The 22491-nt window shown below is 33.9% G+C and overlaps 1 protein-coding gene across 1 annotated transcript in view; it reads right to left on the bottom strand.

The window, feature by feature from the left end:
• The window catches only part of LOC129221509 (protein still life, isoform SIF type 1-like), a 251783-nt gene that overhangs the window by 85663 nt on the left and 143629 nt on the right, over positions 1-22491 (bottom strand). The window contains exon 9 of the mRNA XM_054856000.1: positions 17882-18072. Within this exon, the coding sequence (XP_054711975.1) occupies positions 17882-18072 (191 nt within the window). The remainder of the gene's footprint in view (positions 1-17881; positions 18073-22491) is intronic.

Raw genomic sequence — 22491 nt, 5'->3', positions numbered from 1 at the left:
GCATGATAAAAAGTCAGTCTCGATTGAGAATTTGTACTGAGAGTGTATTAACTCTGTTTATTGCGAGGCATTTCGCTGTTTTGTTTTGCGTATTTGAATGTAAATACGTGTGTAATCGTTGAGTTTACGGTGTTGATTGATATTTGCTTAATTGCTGATGATTAATTTAGCAGTTGTTAACGATCTTTCCTGTACATAGTGTAAATAAATCTCCTGTGTTTTTCTCAAGAACCGTGTCGTCCTTTCAAGAAAGTTGGAAGTCGCACCGGGGATCCGTAACAATATTTTTCGAGACGCTTTTATTTTGACAGCCTGTATGTGATGTATGCATTTTAAGAAACTAAATAAAAAGTTAATGCAAAGCGTGAGTTCGACATGCGCCAAATGGCACAAGGTATGAGTTATACAAGTTTATACATACAAATGCAAATGCGCGCTCATACATAGGTAACGATAACGTTCATCAAAATGCACTCATTAACGGTTAAAATCAACATTTCGGTAGCACATCCGTACAAACAACACGAAAGAGTAGTCGAAACTGATCCAGGAGTGACTGAAATGAAAAGTTTTGTGAAAACTGCGTGGGAGAATATTCGTGAGTAAAATATTTCACTTAATGAAAAAATGAAAAACATCCGAAGTAATCGTCAGACTATTTACTCGAACAACAAGGATGGTAATGGGAAATTCCACGGAAAGTGGTCTTGACACACTGAAAATATTTTTCCACAGAATATAGAAACAAATCTTATTTTCTGACAAAGAAATATCTGTTCCTTTCAAATCCAGCATCAATTTTGTGTTTAAGATATTTTTATATCAGATTTTAGCCTCATTTGATAACATTTAGACGAAGTAAAAAAAAAAAGCATTGTTAGTGAAATAAATGTAAGAGCCATTTTTTTAACTTAATTATCAATTTTTTTAAGCTATCAAATATTATGAACACACATGCTTTACTATAGTTATGAGTCACGTGTTTTTAATAAATACTTTTGATAAGTTTTTAACCCCCCCCCCCAAATATGTAGGTCACTTTTTGTTGGTCATACCTGTAACCAGACTTTCATCCTCAAACATTCGGCAGAAAATTTTTAACGGGGCTTTTTGAAAGATGTCACACACGTAATGCGTCTGAATGGTTTTCATTACGAGTTGGATTTTTACATTTCAATGTAAGGGAAAAAAGTACTTCTTTTTTACACGATTCAACTAAAAATATTGTCTGCTGGCACTGAATCCAAGACTCAGTGAGTGTTAAAAAATAATGATGTTGATAAAATATAATAAACTAGCTGTACCCGACGCGCGTTGCTACGCCAACAAAAAAAATACATCATTATACTGATTTTCATGACAACCGGTTGAACGGGGCAGAAGTTGCTACTCTGCAGTGCCACCTGGTGGCGAGTGGCTTCAATGAGCATATTATGCACCTTCTCCGTGGAAAAATACATATATATAGCAATTTTCATAATAATCGGTCCAGGTATCAAGTAAAGCCGTGAATCTACTCAAATTTTGTACTCACGCAGTTTGCAAGATCAATCAATTGCTAAAAATATCAAATAGAAAAAAGTTTTAAATCCCCCCGTTGCATGAAAAGCCATAAAACAATAAAGAAAGAATTTATTTGTTCAAACTCAAGAAAAATGGCAACAGCTAACTTCTTATCAATGAGATCTTTCACGCGAATTAATTTCTGCAGCCGATAATTTTATTCGTATTTATCCAATGGATTGTGACTTAAATTGGAATAAAAAAGGAACTATCGATCGGATTTTTTTCGAACTGGTCTATAAACATTCCCAGAACCAAAAATAACAAACGGTGAAAGTTTCAGCCAAATCTGCCGGGTAGTTTTTGAGTTCATGGATGACATACAGACAAACATTCATTTATATATATATGTATAGATAAAAAGAACAAATTAATTAATTGTTGTTTTCATACCCAAAGAGCAAATTAAACAAAGTGTTCTCAATCTGCATACTTTAAGAAAAAAAAAACAATGTTCTAAATACCTTAAATTGCATTTACAGTGGCTCCCAAAAGTGTTCGTATACCTTGAAATTTTGTAGTAAAACCAAAATAACGCAAAACTGAATTTGAATATGAAGTCCAATTTTTTTTCACACCATTCTTATGCCATTCTGAATAAAACTCAGTAGTTTTTTTCAAAATATTGCCAGATTTTATTTTTGAAATTTGTCAAAAAATGAAGAGACGGAGAAATAATACTCCACAAAAGTCGTCGTACACTAAAATTTTTTCGAATAAATTCATGATTAAAACTATCATATGTCATTTTTTTTATTATTTTTGCATTGTGTTGACCCTTAAAAGTCATTTGGCTATAATTTTTTGTTTATTAATTCCTTAATATTGTGCTTATTACTTTAAAATGACTGGTATTTGAAAAACACCACAAACACCATTCGAAATTTGAATTGTTTACTCACAGTAGCGGTAAATTGGTTTGAAATGTCTCTAAATTAGGTAATTTATATCATTCTATAGTGAAGTGCTTGATAAAATGCTTTAAAGAGAAGAATAGGATCGAAAACACGGTAAGAAAAGGTCAACTGGCAAAGTTAACAATGCGTGATCGGAGGTTTACAGTTAAAAAAATTATGAAAAATACACATTTGAGTGCTGAAAAAATTTCTGCAGAATTGAATGAAACATTTTACGTTTAATTTTCACCTAAAATTGTTCGCCAAGTTCTCTGATTAACTGGATTAAATGGGACCTCTTCCTGCAGAAATTTTCTTGTTCGTGCGAATAACAGTAAGCTTACGCTTTCCGTTGCAAAATCAATGATAAATAAGCTCAAAACGTTTTGGAACAACGTCTTACTTATAGATGAAAATAAATTTAACATTTTGGGTTAAATTGTTGTATAATTGTAAATAAAAGAAAAAATGAGGAATTTAATCTGAAGAACTTAGTTGGATCAGTTAATCAGGACGGTGAAAGTGTTTTAATGTGAGGGTGCATTACAGCATCAGGATTTGGAAATTTGGAATTTTTTGATTAAATAATGAATCATGCTGTTCATTTAAATATTTTAAAAAGCAATTTTAAACTATTAGCCCAAAATTTGGTAATCGGAAACAACTTTGTTTTTTTTTTATCGAGATAACGATAAGAAGCACACGTTTGCGTTTGGTGCCTCAAAAATTGTCCTTAAGCTTAGAAATACCCCCTCAATCTCCAGATTTGAACTTAATGTAACATATTTAGAGATATCTGGGGGCTAGATTACGAAAATACAGCTTTGAAACGAAAATAGAGCTAGAAACAGTAAGACTCAAACTGGGGTTGAACACTTACTCAGAAATTACGCAAAAAAAGAAAGAAAAAACAATGAAATCTATTCCCAGACGTTTAAAAGCTCTTGTTGATACTGCATGATGTTCTACTAAATAATAACTTTGTAAAAAGTTAGATTATTTACTAATTTTTTGTCATTTTTTCAAAGTGTACAAAGACTTTTGTGAGATAAAATTTCCGGCAATTTTTGGTTTTTGATTTTTTAAAAATTATGTTTTAATGTTTTATTAAAAATTTTCATGTAGTTTTGTTAAATATAGATTATCCTTATATATTATTTCTGTAGCCTGTTTTTGGTTTCTACGCCAGATTTTCCTCAATTCTTGATCGATTTCTTCGATTTACACTTTATTTTAAAGTTTATGGTGCTGGCTACTGACGAAAAATAGACCCACGGTCTAAAAATAGTTTTTTTCAGCCGAAAAACCAGTTTTAAAGAACCAGAATGAGGTTTTCGGTTAAACTTATAACTTTAACTTGCACTATGACCGACAGAGCTGAATAGCTTGATTGGCAGAGCGTTCTCCTCGTAACCAGGAAAATGAGCGTTCGGGCCCACGTCCGGACAATCTGCATCAAAAAAATTAGAGAAATATCGCGCATTGCATGAATACTTAATGAAGTGAATAACAAATATGAGGGAATAGAATAAATGAGAAGGAAATGCTACTTGCTGTTATGAAAACTTAATGCAACTCTGTGCTAAATTGCTTCTGAATTGTACGTTTTTTTTATTTTTTTTAAAGCTTTGGCTCTGGTAAGAAAATTAAAGCATAATGTAAGAGCGAAAATATAAGTAACAGGTTTAAGATTTCAGACTATATTAGAATTGTTTTTCGTTCAGAAAAAAATAATAAATCGTATATTGAAATATATATTCTTCTAATGAGTTTTTGACTCTTTGTACAAATAAAAAAAATACTACCTCAATTTGAAGGGTAAAATATATATTTTTTCTACTTTTTGCAAAAAACAAAAAAAAAAAATAAAAAATAAAAAAAATAGCTTATCACATTTTTACTACATTCGAAAAGCTACGCTTAAAATAGAGCATAGTTCAATTTATTTTGTATTTTAACCGTGCTGTTAAATGATGAACATGTGCTGCCATCTAAGTCATAACGGTTCAAGCTGCCTGCGGTAACGAATTGTAAAAATTTTCAAAAATAAAAACATTTCTCTTCAATATCTTATCTTATATACTGTTCCCTTCTCATTTTAAAACTTATCAGGCTGGCTAAGGATGAAAAATAGACTTACGGTCGAAAAATCAAGTTTTCGAAAACGCCCCTTGCTGTTTGAAAACCTTGATGCAGCATGTAGTTCTTATGCATTTTTTTTTTTTTTTTGCAAAGTTCTAATGCAGTTTTCCAACTTTTTACGTCGCTTTCGGCAAAAAAAAAAAAAAAAAAAAAAAAAAAAACCTGTGTGTGTGTGTGTTTATATTTTAATAAAGCTTAAAAGCACTGGAATTAGTTGTTTGGTTAAATTGATAAGTTTTTTTCAGTAGAGCGTTCGGCTATAAACTATATGAACTTCGGGCAAGCTTGGGCTCTTCGACATAATATCAAATTTATATTAGTATTACGCATTACATGTACTCATAACATACACACGTAAAAAAAATAAATGAAGTGGGAATGCTACTTGGTGTTTCGACTCCGTTATGCAAGCTACAGTTACCATTAAGATAAGTTGACTGTTAATCGAAGAGTGTTCTTCCTTTTTTTTAAAGCTCTGACTACATTCAGATCACTCAGCATAATATAAGCATAAAAAAGTATTAGATTTACCTAAAGGAAGTCATTTTTGTACAGAAAAACATTTTCATTGTATGGTGAAATGTAGATGTTTCTAATAGCAGTGTTCAACCTTTTGTACAAATGAAAAAATACTATGCCAAATTAAAGCTACGAGTTTCACCCAGTAAACCTTTAATTTTTTATTCGCGCAAATACGATATAAAGCATTAAAATTATTATCAACTTCATTAGCAAGAAATCATTTTTTACTCCTCTGCTTTCTGCTGAAAGAAAAATACATTTTGTCTACGTTCGAAAAATTACACTTAAAAAACGGACTCAGTTCAACTGGTTTTGGTTTTGAATTTCAAGTGTTCGATTTAAAAAGAAACATGTGCGGGCATTTAAGCCGTAACGGTTAAAGCAACCTTCCGTGTGAAATAGTTCAATATTCAAAGATAAAAACACTTATTTTCAATCTAATTTATTACTTCTGTAGAATGTTTGTTTCAATCGCTACGTGAGATCTTCGTCATTCTTTAATCAAATTCCATGCTTTACGAAAAATTTTAAATCGTATCATGCTGGGTAATGACAAAACATAGAAGCATGATCTTATTATTATTATTATTATTATTTTTTGGCAAAAAGCTTTTTTGCTGTTTTTTACTACGCATTCCTTCAATGAATAACTTTCGAAAAGGAAGGCGCCATTAGTAGGTTGCTAAGTTTTTTGCGGTGTCGGGCTGTTAATCAGAATGGCGCCAATTCGAATCCGTGCCAATAAATATCTCTTTAATGTTTCTTTTTTTCCCGTCAGATGCTCACATGGGCAGGACTGTATTTGCCACAACCTGTTTTTTCACATGCACAATTATTGCTTTTTCACGAGTCACTACTCAGCCACACTTTTAATGATATTTAAGTTTGCATTGAAAATATGTACGACCAACAGCTGAGCGATGATCAAATTATCACAACGTTGTATTTAACGAGGTTTTGTTACTGATGCCTTTAAATTACATGGCTTCTCTTCTGCGCTTACTTTATTTCGGTTCTTCTTCATAATGTTCTTCCTTTGAAAATTTTAAAGAAAGAAATGCCTTATAAAGCGATTCGAAGCACAGTGCGGAGATCCGCACGGGTCGACTAGTAGATCTTATAATAAAATACCTATTCTGAAATAATAATTCTAACCAATGGATAATGGCCTATTTCATTGAAAATCGTAGGTGTACGAACACTTTTGGGAGCCACTGTACATTTTATGATAATTTTTGGTTTTTGAGAAAAAGTGAGTAAATTCTACAGACGATTTAAAATATTCCAAAACTTTTAAACCACATAAGTATAGGTTAGAAGTTCGTGATAGTTTATAAGCTTGACATTTACTATTTGATTCGTATGCAAATAAAAATTAATTTAATCTTCATTCTTTTTTTTGTGAAATTTTCCTTTCAATTCAAGTATTTACTAGCTGCGTTGCCCGGCGTTGCACGGTCTACCTCGAAAATAATAGTTGCGTCAAGTGGCGCATTTTTAACACTCAGGCTTAAATAAAAGAAAAAAATAACATTGTGTTTCCCGTCAATGTGTAGAAAAAAGCAATTTTAAGCCTCAAAATTTAACTTTTTTTAAAAAATCATTTTTACTGATAGGCCTCACTACCCCGTTTTGCGGATTTTCTGGAAAACCCCCTAAGGGGGGCGACCCCCAAAGGGGGCGAAAGTACCCCGAAAGTATGTGTATTCTTGAGCATCAAAGGACGGATCTCTGATCTCTGTGCCAAATTTGGCGAAGATCCGATGTAAACTGAACTGGAATATTGAAAACCCTCGTGGGGATGGGGGGCAAAACCCAGAGGGAAAGAATCATCATGTGATTTCCTAAGCACCAAAGATCCCATGTGCGCAATTCGGCAAAGATCCGACGTAAACTGTGGATTTTTATTATGAAATCCCCTTCAAATGTTAGTCGCAGTCACACACGTAACGCTAATAAAATATTTTTTGTTGCTATTGTATGAGATTTAGAAAAAAAAATATTTGTGGAATACTTACTCAGTATACTTAGACACATGCACAAATAATACTGTTCATTTACCTTTTAAAACTTCGCAGAAAACTACAAAATAGTATGAGCTATAGCTAACTTTCATTTTCTGAGTCACACACGTAACGCTATATTAAATATTTCATAAAATTTTTTAGAATTGTCCTAAGAAAATAAAACTGCCACCCAAAACCTTTTACATACCCTAAGAAATATTTAAAAAATATATCATATTGATCTTTATTGTTATTTGCAACGAAATGGTGTCAAAAAGTCACACAAGTAGCGCTGGAATGGCACCTAATGAGGGTTGTTTTCAGTGGCAGCAATTCGCGAAGGGGGGGGGGGGGCAAAGGGGCAACTGCCCTCCCACTTTTGATAGTTATTTTATTTTATTTTCAAATTTAAAAACCAAAACTAGAAAGTATTAAAAAAAGCAGAAATTTTCGGAACATAAGTACACTGTAAAAACAATTCAGAAACGTTCCTGGGAAATAATAGGCAGCTGACGCGCCCAATTTCTTCCAGTAACATATCTCACAAAAACCAGGAACGTTTTCCGCTAAAATTCATTACCTTCCTGAAATTATCCTGGAAGCTTCCTAAAATATTCAGAAATCTTCCCGTTTAAAGTCAGTCGCATCTCTGGAATTTTAGAACAAACTAAGTTGGGTACACTATAAAAGTTTGGCACCTTCCTGCGTTTCCGGGAAAGCTCTAAGGGCAGTATTACAAACATGGCCAAAGCTAAGACAGACTTGCAGGTAAGTAACAAGCATCTTACTTGCCTGCAATTCTTGCAAAGCTACGTAGCCCAATGACTGATTTGCGCCCTTTGGACGCCTTATCAGTCTGGACGGGCCGCAATCGAACTGAAGCAGATACACTTTATAAATACGCTTAGTTTTAATCTTTAAACTGGGAGTTAAAAGTAGTTTTTATAACAGTGACAAGTCTGCATTCGTGCGACTTGAAGCAATTCAGGAAACATTTTGACTATGATGCTTAATTTTTCCAAGAAGTGGATGAAAACCATTGAAAACCCGAAACATTACGCGGAAATACTCAGTAACGTTTCGGAATTTTTTTACAGTGTATTTGTTTTACTTTTGTATATCTGTTTACGAAACATTATTGAGCACAAGCAGTAAATTTTAGTTTATGTATTCATTGTTTAGATATTAGTAAATCAATTGTTTTACTTAAACAAGCTATACTTGTTTAATAAAATTATTACCAAGTGTTTTTGACATTTCAAAATACTTTGGGGTAAATAATATAGTCTATATTCTTCTTATGTTTCTTCGGGGAAAGTTATTGTGTACAAAATTCATGAAAATCTTCAGAAAAACGTGAGTTAAGTTGTTAGGTTTACATCAATTATCTCTGATCTGTTCTCAAAACTAGTCCTAATAGAAGTGTTTTCTCTCTCTCTCTCTTTTTACGTCCTTTTACAAAAAAGGAAGTATTGCATTCGCGAAAAAATTTTACTCAAAAATCGACCTTTATTTCAATTTTGCTCACTACCGAATAAATGTTTAGTTTTTTTTTTTTTCGACTCGACCTTATGTGGTTAAGTGCCTAAGAACGTATAGACACGCGAAATATCCATTTTGACGATTCCCGAGTTAGTTACAACGAGTTTTCTCGTGACGTCTGTATGTACGTATATGCGTATGTATGTCGCATAACTCAAGAACGGTATTTCATAGAAAGTTGAAATTTGGTACGTAGACTCCTAGTGGGGTCTAGTTGTGCACCTTCTCTTTTGGTTGCATTCGGGTGTTTTTAAGGGGGTCTTTTGCCCCCCTTAAAATGGGAAATCATTGTTAATTTCGATGTAAACTCAAGTGGTGTTACAATGTGGCGGACACTTGGCAATACATCGCCAGTGTTTTGGTCGCCAATTTGGCGACAAATTTGGCGATTTTTTGTTTTAAATCTGGCTTTAATTTGGCCACTGTTGATGATATTTAGAGAGTAAACTATTGAATCACATTAAAATTACCAATGATGGGAAAATGACATTAAATTGGAGTAAAAGGAAGTCACCGAGCTCGTTTTTTTTTTTTTTTTTTTTTTGCTGCTGCTAAAAGACCTGTGGCTTTTAGTTTCCCTTTTTTTTGCCCCCCGCCCACTTATAAGCCCCAATCACCGCCTCAGGTTCTGTTTGTGTCGGACCTCCTCATGACTCATGAGGAAAGGTGTTTTTTTATCAGAAAATCAACGAAACGGAATGTTCACGCCTACTAATAACAACGACTGAATTTTTGGGAAAAAAATCCAATGAGGTCTAAATTTGAATTTTTAATCATATAATTGCTCTTTTCAACACGTTGGCGGAAATTTTACACAAAACTTTTTTTTTTTCATTTAGGCCTGATTGTTGAACAAGCTTCACTTTACACACTTTTTATTTACGAGGTACGCCGAGCAGTACAGGTAGACGGGATTTCACGGGTTTTCATCTATTTCCCCGTAAAACCAAGTATCTTTGCAAAAAAGTTTCCTATATTGCTACAAGTTGCACGAATGCACACTTTTCACTGTTGTGAAAATTGTTTTTAGCTACCGGTTTAAAGATTGTCTGAGCGTTCGATTATGTTTTAGTTCGATTACGTCCCGTCCAGATTGACTAAGCTCCCAATGAGAGGAATAAGTTTTCGGATAGCTGCAGCTTCGCAAGACAAGAATTACAAGCATGGGAGATGCTTGATTCTTATTGGCAATTCTGCCTTAGTTTTGGTAATGGTTTGCATTGATGCTTCTGGAACATTATTAGTAAATCAGGAAGTTCTAATGAATTGCATTAAACCTACCTAGTTTCCTTTGAAGGTTCCAGACACATGACTGGCTATAATCGGGGAGATTTCCAATTTCTTCAGAAAAAATCAAGGATAATTTCAGAAATGTTACTGACTTTTAGCAGAAAACGTTCCTGGCTTTTGCAAGAAACGTTATTGGCAGAAATTGGGCACATTAGCTGCCCATTACTTTCCAGCAACGTTTCTGAATTGTTTTAACAGTGAAGCAAAGATTAGTGGATTTTGTTATCTTTAAACTTTTCAATCAATACTGATTACAATTCCTTTATTCACGTCCTCATTTTAAAAGCGTTTTTAAAACTTTTTCCCATCATTTTCTTCATGTATGAGGTGTATTGCATTCTCTATTGTGAAAAGCAGTTCAAAGCAGTTCAAGTACTTAAAACTAAATTCTTTAGAAGACAACGTCGAGCATTTGCTTTTGCGTTATAAATAGTATTCAAAATTCATATTGGAACGAGAAGTTAATTGGCAAAAATATTCAGTCAGAATCGATACTTTAAGTGGTCTGTTGGTGTTTTTTTTTTTTTTTTTTTTTTGTCTAGGGCTAAAAATATCGGTTGCTTCCGGGATTGAACTTTATTTGTTGTAATGTGAACTTTCAATGAATAACATTTTTTTTTTTTTACTTTGCAATTTTAAACAATGGATTTTGTAACTGGTCTGTGGTTGAATTCTGTACAAATATCAGTGACGCACACAAAAGGGAGAACCCTGGAGGACCGGATTTTTTTGATTACTATAATCCTATATATGTAGTAGTACGACGTAATCGAACTATAAGTAAACATAATTTGTTCCATAATGATGATTTTTCCTGGCTGTTTTTATTTTTAATTATAGTAAAAGTAAATAATTCATTTGTGTACTTTTTGAGATTTTAATTAAATATTTGTTAGAAATAAATTTATTTTATTAACTAGTGCTAAGTAATTATTCAATATATATTTTAAATGTTTTTTACTCCCGAAAATCGGTAGAAGTGCATTCCAGCGGTAACGCAAGGAAAGTTTTACACACACACACACAAAAAAAAAAAAAAAAAGAAAGAAAGAAAAAGGAAACGATGCATTTCTGTCTGTGAGTATATCAAAATACATATTTTTTCAAAAACTGCTGCATAGACTTTTATACACATTATGGATAGTTGCTAAAATAGCCAAAGACAAGAAGTTTTTGTTAGTAACTTTTTTTTTTTAAATCAAATTTTAAAAACGGTAACGGAAGGACATTTTTGCGACATGATTTTCACGCTATCATGTTCTCCTCAAAAGTTCAGTGTTCTGTTAAAGTATGAAAGGGAAAATTTTATAAAAATTAGAGCACATACAGAAGTGTTCAGTCATTACAATTCCACCTGTAGTTATAAAAAATATTTATTTTGAGCATATAAATTATGTATGTGTTAAGGGTAACGGAAGGACAGTAATGGAAGGACAAGAAGTCCAAAACAATTAATATTGGAAAATTTCAAGTTACAAACATTTATTCAGCTAATACAGCAGTCTGAACCAATGATATCTAATGCCTGAGCCATCTATTTTACCAATTCAGAATTCTTTAAATTTTCAATAATTTTATCATAATCCATAGTATTTATCCTCTTTCTCAGCAAACACGAAGATCATTCACACATTATTATGCATTCTCAAACAAGTTATTTCTATTCCTTCATGTTCTATATGGAGTACCTGTCCAAGATTGCTCTTTGTTAATTTCTTTCCCTTCCATTCAACTAATAAAACTTGTTGAAACGCTAGTGAATCCTTTGGCATATTCTTATGATTTGGTGTTTTTGATTCAGCAGTATCTTCATTTTTAACATAATTTATAACTGAGAGTCTGTTGACTTTGAAGTGAAATCTCGTTCAATATGTTGAAGTACTTACTATATTCAATAACATAACTTGTTACAGGATTCAAACAGTGCATATCTTGTGTGTCAGGGTGAAAGTGGATCTTTTTGGATCTTTTTTTGAGCAATCACGATTGCTTATTGCTTTCATTTGAATGTTTTGAATTCCTGTGATTTTATTTTCCCACCAGGTCCCTCTGCAGCATCACCGTCTACCGGTTCCTCACGATGCTGTTCCTCTAGCGAAAACAGTCTCCAGGTTGCGTTCATATCCTACACACACACGCATACATACACGCACCTACACTCACACACAAACACATACACATATACATACGCCTACACACACAAACACATACACACACGCATACATACAGACACGTACACATACCCACACACTCATGCCTGCACACAGACACAATATGCCTACACAAACATACACATTCCCCCCACACACAAACACTCATACACACAACTACCCACACACTCATACCTGCACACAGACATCAACACACCAGTGGCGTAGCTAGGGAGGGGCGGAGGGGGCGGTCCGCCCCGGGCGGCACTTTTTGGGGGGCGGCAATTTCACACTTTTGATCCCAAAAATTTTAACGCGTTTTCCCCAACAAGGAAATCATACTTTTGATTCATTACTGGAGGCAAAAAAGAAAAAAAAGTCTTCGAATTGTAAGGTTTTAGTACGACTATGATAATAAAATTACTCTAATACAAAAAAACATTTGTTTTTCTTGTGGACATCTCAGCACTATTGTTTGTTTTTTCTCTTTCGTCTGAAGCTACAGACTGAGGGCGGTGGTACTGTAAAGTCAAGGGGCAATGTTTTTTTTTCTTTTTGCTGTTAAGGTTAACTATTACCAGGGAAACAATAAATTTCATAACCTTTCGTTATATGATGAAGCTACCACTTGATTTTAAGTAAGTTCCGAGAAAACCACCGTATTTAAAAAAAAGATAAAAAAATAAAATAAAAATAAAAAACTTTTTAAAATGAAATTGACAACAAGAGTAAAAGGAGAGAGGTCTCAAATGATGGTTGATTTCTTGCTCATTTTCAGGATAGCATTACCTGTTTCAACAATTGCTTTGATTGGTTATTGACTACAAAATTTTAATTACGACAGAATGAATTCTATGTTCATTTTAAAAGAAAAACATTCACAACTCGAAAAATAATTGCTTGTACTACTGCTCTATATCAACTAATTTCTTCATACAATGAGTTTCATTTAGTCATTCATTTTAATAAAAAAATTTTTAATTAGTAAAATGATCTCTAAGCAAAACCTTTCGCATTTCGACCTCTATTAGTGAAATAGAGAATCATCCAAATTTGGTCTCGAAACATTTCCAAGGACATTCCCACTTCATCCCTTCACATCTCATTTTATTAGCCTAATATTGATTATTGAGTTTTTATAACTTCAACACCAACAAATTCCTAAAGGCGGTCAAGCCCTACCCCTTCATGTATAATGACTAAAGATAGTCTAAAGTGTGTGTTTCGGACATCAACTTCGATCTTTAAAATCCCAATCTCATCCAATGTCTCCAAAAATAGCTTAAAGTTGGGTTTTTGAAACTTAAAATTCAGAAGAATTCTAAGGTAAAGACCCCACATATGCACGAAATTACCCACCGTCATAACAGTTGGCTCCAAATTTCGTTTTTAGAAATTTCAGAGGAAAGACCGCAAATCATTCTTTTCTCAGTAGTGAAGAGCTTAAAATGAGCAACAGTTTCGGAAAAGATTTCGAATGGGGAACCCCCCTCCTAATTCTTTCTCATAACGTTGTCCGTCAAACAACGGCTGAAGTCGAGTTTTTTGGACATCATTTTCAAAAAGTTTCCAGGGGAGGCGGAAAAACCATCTGACTCCCCCACATTTTTGGAAATATTTCGCAACTTATCTCGTCAAAGATAGCCGGAAATTGCGTTTTTAAAGCTTCGGCATCGAAAAATTTCCAGAGAGCTCCTGAACGTTCCCTATTCTCTTTAACGTCATCAAAGAGAGACTAAAATTGATTTCAAGTTTGAAATATTTCGGGTGGAAAATCTAGTCTTGGTTGAGTTAGGGGAGATCCTTACACCACTAGATACAGCCTACTTTTACGTGTTTTTTCAATTTTGTTGAAACGTTTTCCGGAAAGCGCCCCCAACCTTCCCCAATATCGTCAAGTATCCAAAAATTGCCTAAAATTGCTTTTTAAACACTTCAGTTTCGGAAAATTTCCTTGAAGTCCCAACCCCTCTAACATCACCGAAGAATGCATAAAACTAATTTTAATTTTGAAAAAAAAAGAAAAAAACATTTGGAGGGAACTCCAAGCATCTTTTTTATAAGCGTTACTAAAAATTGCTTAAAATTCCGAATTTTGACCTAACTTTTGGAATGTTTCGGTGGGGCACTGATTTACTTTTTTTTTCTTCTGCAAGAAAAATAAGGAAAAAAAATCTTTTCTTGTTTATTAAAACCATATCAAAATACTTTTGACTATTTTATGTGTCAACTATTTCCCGTCAAAAAGGGCGGCAAATGGAGGAACCGCCGCGGGCGGCAGAAAGTGTAGCTACGCCACTGCAACACACATGCCTACACTCACATACACATACCCCCTACACACAAACACACATAAACACACACGCCTACATACACACACACACTCGTGATTGCGAAAAACATAATTTGAATTCAAGAGGTCAACATTCAAATTATTATTTTTTTTTTATCCATCTTTTTGAAAGTTGGTCTACGATTTTACAATTTTACTGATGTCTTCGCAGTGCGTTTAGCGTTTAAATTAATGCTCTCAACTGTCCTTCTCTGTGACTTGTGGCAACAAATTGTGGAAGCAGTTTCAATATTGTATTGTTCTAATATAAATTTCAAGTTTTTAGGCATATGTTTCTGCTTGAACTGGCTTGTCATATCACAAACATGTCATACCAAAATGATTTTCACATAGTTAGGCGGTTTTAAGTGCAGTTTTCATTATTTTCATCACATACAATAGAAGAAATAAAATCACGAAAGATTTTTTTTTTAAATTAAAAAAAAGTTTTTTTTTAAATAAAAGCGCACATATTTTTTGTACAGATATTACTTACATATGTTTTAAATGTGACTATTAACTTTAAACAATAGTTTGTTTAATACTCGTACTAGCATTCTAAAATTTTACCCTGCGTTAGCTTATAGTTGAATGTTCTTCCGTTACCGCATTTTTTTGTCCTTCCGTTACCATCAAAAACCATATCCATTAAAATTTTAACTATGCCCCCTTGACGAGGGTCATAATTCTGCTTTGCATAAAAAAACATTAGTTTCTATACCCAATAGGTTCTTAGTGAACTAACTGAGATGTAGTATTTTGCTAACGGAAGGACATCAAATTGTCACCTTAGTAATGGACCTATTTCATGGTTGAAAAAACAAAAGAAATTTTAAATTACTTACCCAAAAGTTTAACTAGATATTCAAAAGATAAAAGTTAACCAAAATATTATATGCTGATAACAAGTTTATTGAAATTACAGTTTGTAACAAAAAAAAATAGATTTTTTGTCCTGTAGAAATGCAAAGAGAAAACTTGATTTTGCCCTTGATTTTCTGGAAGTAATCAAACTATTTGAGAAAAATAGGTTAAGATTCAAAAAGTTCATTTATTTCTGATGATAATGGTATATGGCAAGTGACAGAATATTAAGTTCTAAAATTCAAGTGTCATGTCGCCTTTTTTCTGGAATTCACCTAGAATCAAAATAATGTGTTCGGATGCATGTTGGGATATGATATGAGAATTGTTGACCTTTGGTTATGCACCCCTTTAAAACATTCCTGTGTGCGCCACTGATAAATATTCCAAACTTATACGGAATTTTTTTTCAAGAACATTCTCAAAAGCATACTGCGTATTATTTGAAAACGAAGCCTTTGGAAACGAAATAAGTCGAGGATTTCTTTATATTTATTTTTGTGACGTACCTATAGCTTTGAGTGTAAGTGTGTGTAGGGAGAGGGGGGGGGGGCTTGGGGCTTTATTACTTGTTCATTGTCTGCCTTTTTTTCGGGGAATGTTTATAAAGTAATAAAATATTGTGAAAACTACGATTCTCTCTTTATTGCGCCGCAAAAATATAGCGTTTTTTTTTTTTTGATGAATGTCAACGATCTGAGATTTAACATCAAGGACTTCTGAAGCTTTTTAAAACTGTGCTAGTATCATTCACTAGTGGTGGGTGCCACTTTTTTCTCCATTTCCATTTCGGTCCATTTGTAGAAATAAGCAACTCAATGAGGGGGGGGGGGGGGGGGTCCTATCGCAATCCGTGATTGCGAAAAACATAACTTGAATTTAAGGAGTTAAAATTCAAATTATTTTTATTTTTTACTCATTTTTTTGTTTTTTAATACTCGTTTTATGTTTTCCTTAAAATGATTCTTGTGCACCAATAGTTATATGATTTTGATTTAGTGTTGCAGCTGTAGTAAATAATTTCACAGTTAATACAATCCATTTTTCTCGACTCTAATGGAATTCTGACTTGTACGAGTACATATGCTGCCTCGAAATTCCAGAAGGAAATCGGGGTACGTTTCTTACTCGAACGTGAGCTTCGCAAATGGGAGATCCTCCTGAATGAAAACATTCGAGCAAAAACAAAAACTTTTACTTCGGCTGAAACATCGCAATCGCAATTCTCCACTACGTCACCGTTAGACCACCATGCCAGCGGACCCAACTCATCCGCCATTTTGGTTCACAAGGAGCGCGTGACCCCGTTAAAGGGGAAGAAAGGGGTAACTAGAAGTGTGACATGCCTTTTTTTTGCATGACGCTGATGAAAAATAGCGTGAGGTGTGACAAGGGGAGAGGGGTAAGATGAAGTGTGACACTTTGTGATAAAAAAAGGGAAGGAAGCTAAAAATGATGAAAAAGGAGTGACATCCTTTGTGGACAGCCCCTTACCAAAACAGCGCAAGGGAAAAAAACCCAGCGATATAGTCTCATTAGACTATTTTACTCTTTAAGAACAAGATGCTTAAAGTTAGCGATAAACATCAAAATGTCTTGAACTTTTTTTCGGATGAACCCTTTTAGCTCTAGAAAGTTCAACTTTTGTGCTTTAATTGTTCACATTTGGCTTGTTATTGAATAGCAGAACTTTCACGTTATAACGTAATAAGCGACTGTAACAACAGTTTTTCAAAAAGATTATTTCGTTCATTCAGATGAAATTAGAGAAAAAATAAAATTTCACGGAAATCTTTTCAACATACCCTTTTAGTATTAAATTAAATATTTTGATTGCTTGATTTGTGAAAACTGGACTGGAATAGAACTTCAGACCTCTATCTTTGTCAGACAAGAGAAAAAATTTCAAATACTTTAAACAATAAGATTTCTTTCAAGCAGATTTAATACCAAAGGAAAAGAGAAATTAAAATGTTATTCCATGAGACAAGTTGGAACTTATATTCAGGCTGCTCACCAGCTAAAACTATCAAACAAATCTCAAAGATAAACATCATAAAGTCACTTATTTCGAAATTTTAAAAGCACTCGATTTAAAATTCAAGAATAAAAATTTTAAATGTAAATAAATTCAGAAATTTAAAAACAAAAAGGTTAGAAGCATATTGCAAGAAAATAACATGATTAGAGAAATTTCTGACAGCAAACATTTTTTGCACCAAAAAGTTCAAATTTATTGCATGATTTGCTCCAACTGGCTGCTTGTAGCCCTTCAGAACTTTCTCTACTTGGCTCAACAAGAGACTGGTAGCAACAGTTTTTCAAGTGAGGAAAAACAAGCTGAAACCAAAATGGAGAGACAGGCAGACCTGTGCTTTGTAAAGCTTTTACGTCACTGGGATGGTATCGGAGGAGCCTGCGCGAAATCGAAACCCTCCTCTCCTCTCCCCGCTCAGACCGATCGCCGAGCCCGGAGATGCGCAGAAGATCCGGGGACTCGGGGAAGGATCGCTGCACACAAAAAACTTTCCCATTCTGGAATGAGTAGAGTGAGTTTTGGGAGTCAGTACTCACCCTGCTTTCCTGACAGCTCCCGTGCAGTTGAAAGAGGCGGCGGCGGCGCCGGACCGAGACCTGCCGCCGCCGCCGCCGCCACCACCATAGGCTGCTCCGGCACCGTACGCTCCGGCCCGCGGGTCGGCGGCGCCCGCCTCCTCTTCGTCGCTCACGGCGGTAGTCAGGGACAGGCGGTCGTCGTCGGACATCTGCAACAGAGAAACGGGAGAGAACTGAAGAGAAGAAAAGAATAGGGGCGACATGCCGCTGCGGTACATCACGGACCCTCCGAAGGATGCGGGGACTCCATGTTTATCCCTCTCTTTCTCTCTTTCGACCGGGGGCGGGGAGACGATCGAAAAGGGAGAGAGGAGGAAATCTGGATGCACGTGGTACACGACGTCAGCGCCGCCGGATGGAGGCTCTCTACTCTGGCGTCGTGCCAAGTTTACTTTCATAGATGCCGGACTTGTTGGATCCCGGCATCCCGAAAAGTTGCATCCTGTTTCGTGGAGCCAGTGGTGTAGCGAAGGGGTGAGGGAAGGGGGTTGTAACCCTTTCGATAAAAAAACAAAACTTACAACAATAAAGCGCAAATCAAAAACTCTCTTTTGGAAAAAATGCAATCCCTAGACATGTCTTTTGCTCTTCTTATTTATTTATATACCTATATATATCTTTTTACATCTACTTTCCTTTCTCTACGCCTATATATATCCATCCATAGTTATCCATGCTATCCATCTATATCTAACATTATCTTTATATCTATCTAAAACTATGTACTTATCTGTACTGACTATCTATACATCTATCTCTATCTATTCATGCATGTCTATCTCTAAATCTCTCCATCTACAGGTATCCATCTTTATGTCTGTCTGTCTTCATATCAATCTTCTATTTATCTATCTCTATTTCACTATCTATCTTTAATGTCTTTAAACCCTATCTTAGTGATTCTCAATATCTACAGTTACCCATCACTATCTATATCTAACTATATCTCTGTATCTATGTCTATGTATGCATGCCTATCTATGTATTTATCTACACCTATATATCTATCTACTTCTATATCAATCAAAATATATTTAAATATCTCCTACTCAATTTTCACTTTAATTATAGGAAAAATTTCTCAGTATATTTCTTTTTTAATAATATTCACTTTCATGATAAATATACACAACAAAGAATGAAAATTAAAAATAATATTTTTAGCATTTGGTCCATTCATGGCTACCGGTTGCTATGGATGGACCATCGAGTTTCCATCGACGGACCACATTCTCAAATTAAAAAAAAAAAAAAAAAAAAAAAAAAAAACAATGTCTGACTTTCAAATATTTATAACAGGTGATCAATAAACACAATTAATAAGAATAAGTTATAAAAAAATAGATTTATTTTCTAAAATGAATTAATTTCGGATAAGAGAAACATAAAAAAAACCCAGCACTCACACAACACATAGCTGTTTTCATCACACCTCGTTCACCACTTCATATTTTCCAAGCCTGTGCAGCACTGTTTTTAACTAATACCTTTTCAACCTCTTTTGAACTATTCAGAATTTTGTTAAATCGATTTTCAAAATTTTCGTTTGACGCAAGATTGTACTTGCTCTCTAAAATGTCAGAGAACATTTTTGACCATTTTATTACTGAAACCAGAAGCTTAAGTCTCAAACTACCAGAGACTATAGTACTAACAGACCTTTTGTCTTAATTAAATCTGTGGGACATGTTATTTTTCTCAGCCTCTTGAAAGGCCAATTCCCCCAATTTTCAGTCCAAAAACTTCTTTTCTATTTTCAAAATATAATTCACTATTCATATTTCTATTTCGGAGGGCTTATCTCCTGAATTTTTAATAAGTGACTAAGGTAACAACAAACCTGTTTTTATCTTCCATGCAACTGTTTAAAGTTGATTTCAGGACTCTATATTGTCGGCAGACTTTGTTAAGGTCCATACCACCATTTCTGTAAGCTACTGTAGCATGTTACATGCTCTCACTTGTCCACTAGCCATAACATTTTACTAATTTTTGCATTTTTTGAAACAGAAAACGTACGTGAAACTATATTATTATGATTTAAATTTTTAATCAATTTTATAAAAAAAATGCCTTGAAATTATAGTAAAGTATAAGAGTTTTCATGAATTATTGAGATTATTTTTTTTCATTGTCATATTTATTTTAAAACAATTGAGCAATTTTCAAAGGTAATTGAGCAGAAGTTACAGCAATTTTTGAGATTTTCCATGAATGAATCACTTTGTCAGGTGGTCCACAGATGGAAACACCTAGCTATCATTGGACCACTAGGTGATGATAGCACCTGCGACATTTTGAATATTCGTAAAGGAGTTACTGCTGTGACGAACCATAATGAAACATGAAAAATGGGGAATTGTACTTGAAAAGGCACTCTTTTAAGTCATTCAAAGCATGTAATGTTTTATTAATTAAATGAAAATATAATAATTAGCAAGGTAATAGTAGAAATCTTTTCTGTCTGATTAACAATGTGATTAAATAGTTTTAGCTACTTGACGACCCTACAGTAGACAGTTTTCAGACAAAAGAAGGTACTAAAACTGATTACGCGTCTGCACAAACTCTGGTTCGGGAAATATCTTCTCGGTCTTGTCAAGGAACCGTTTCATTGACGGCAACCTTCCCATATATATATATATATATATATATATTAGGGTGGTCCTTATTTATATGGGGAAAAAAAAATTCGGAATTCAACAAGTGACGCCCCCTAGTTTTGTGACACTATAATAAAAAGTAACGTGTGCAAAATTCGAACTCGATCGGTCAATAATAACACGTGCCCCTAGGCATTTGAAATTTAACACTTTTTATAATTTTCCCACAAATCTTCGAGTTTTTACTTCAGACCCAGTACATCGTTTCTCCTAGGTTTGCAAAGTATGTTTACAGTGAGGTAGCACTAAAATTAATCTTTTTAATTATTTTATATCATCTAATGATTTTACGTTGAATAAGAATGAAATAATGCTTTAGAAACGTTCTTTAATCGTATGCTTTTTTCAATGTATCTCGATAGTGTGTATTTTTTTTCAATAGTCTTGGACGGTCTGTAAAATCAATTGTTTTTGTGACACATATTTGGTAAATTAGTTGTGAAATTCTTCGATTAATTGTGCTCCTCTTTCAATTGTATTATTCACAATTTTCAGTATTTTAATGATTTCTCTTTTCTTTAAATAGCTTCCTTCATTTTACTATGCATCAGGATCAAATAGGAAAAAATCTTTTAGTATTTGTAACTTATCAAACAATTTTATTGACTCGTAATGATTCTATAAAGAGGAAGATCTTTACTAAAAAAGTATTCCAAATCATCTACTGTTATCTGAAATTTGTTAAACAGTCATCAGACACGTCTTCCTTATCACAAGCATTTTTTTGGACTAGTCATTTCCTATCTTCAAAGTTAATTCCTTCATCTGTTACCGACAAAGCTACTAGTTTATCCCATGAATACCATAAGTGATTTAGGAATTTTCCAATCACTGCTTCTGCTGCATGTTTGTCATCATTTTGTACGCTGCTAGTTTTTCAGACATATTATATTATTCAACGGAACCTCGATTGGGTTGCTGCGAAAAACTATATCTTCATACAGTATTTAATTGTAAAACAGCATTGAATGGCTTTCTTTTTATGTAAGATAAATTTAACTTGCTTCCTAAATATAAAAATTTTCAAACAAAAATTCCTTTTGCCACCCATGTGGCTCAGGGATAAGCTCCAGGTTGCCGAAAACATATTCCTGTAAGAGGAAATTCACAAGGAAATATTATCACAAGTTACGAGAATTCTCTAATCTTTTTCAATTCTGCTTTTTACGAACAATAATATGTCATCAACTTCGTCTTTTAGAATTTAAGTGGTATGTGTACTTGATTGACATGTTATAAGTTCTGAATGATGGAGATCTTTCCACAAAGTTTTGAAGCGCTTAAATATTGAACATCTGATCTAGAAGTAAGAAAGGCAAGAACTTCTTTAAGGACACACTCTGCAGTACGATTTCAAGTGCATGATGTTGGCAATCCAAATGTAATACATCACCGTTCAGTTTTCGTTCTAAAAAATTGCATGCACAATTTATACGGTTGGTATTGCAAGTCGTTGTATCAAACACTACAGCTAGAGCAGTTAGCAATAAAGAACTATCATCTAAGATATCATATACAACTGAAGAAATATCTAAGGAATTCCGAGTAGCTGTTCAATATTAGGACCTGAAGCTATCACAGTAATTCTGTCGGTGTTCTTTTTCCAGTTACATCTGGATGTAGCTTTGTATCCCAGTGAATAACTACAAAATCTAAATTTAAATTCATAAAATTTAATTTTACCTCTCGAAGATTTTCTCTTGCTCTCTTAAGGAATGTACAATTGATCACTAGGTCATTTGGATTTAAATTTATTACATAGGCTGTAATTAAATGAACAACATTGTTATCCCTAATATGGCATTTGTCTAACAGTGATGAAAGGCGAGATGATATCAATAGTTGGCAAGTTTTTTTGTATTGTGGTAGACCAGCAGTAGAAAACAAAAGTTCAACCGGTTAGGA

The sequence above is a fragment of the Uloborus diversus genome, chromosome 4 (genome assembly GCF_026930045.1).
Source record: "Uloborus diversus isolate 005 chromosome 4, Udiv.v.3.1, whole genome shotgun sequence".
Taxonomy (NCBI): Eukaryota; Metazoa; Arthropoda; class Arachnida; order Araneae; family Uloboridae; genus Uloborus; species Uloborus diversus.
The sequence above is the reverse complement of the archived record's forward strand: the minus strand, read 5'-3'. Positions and strand labels throughout refer to the sequence as shown.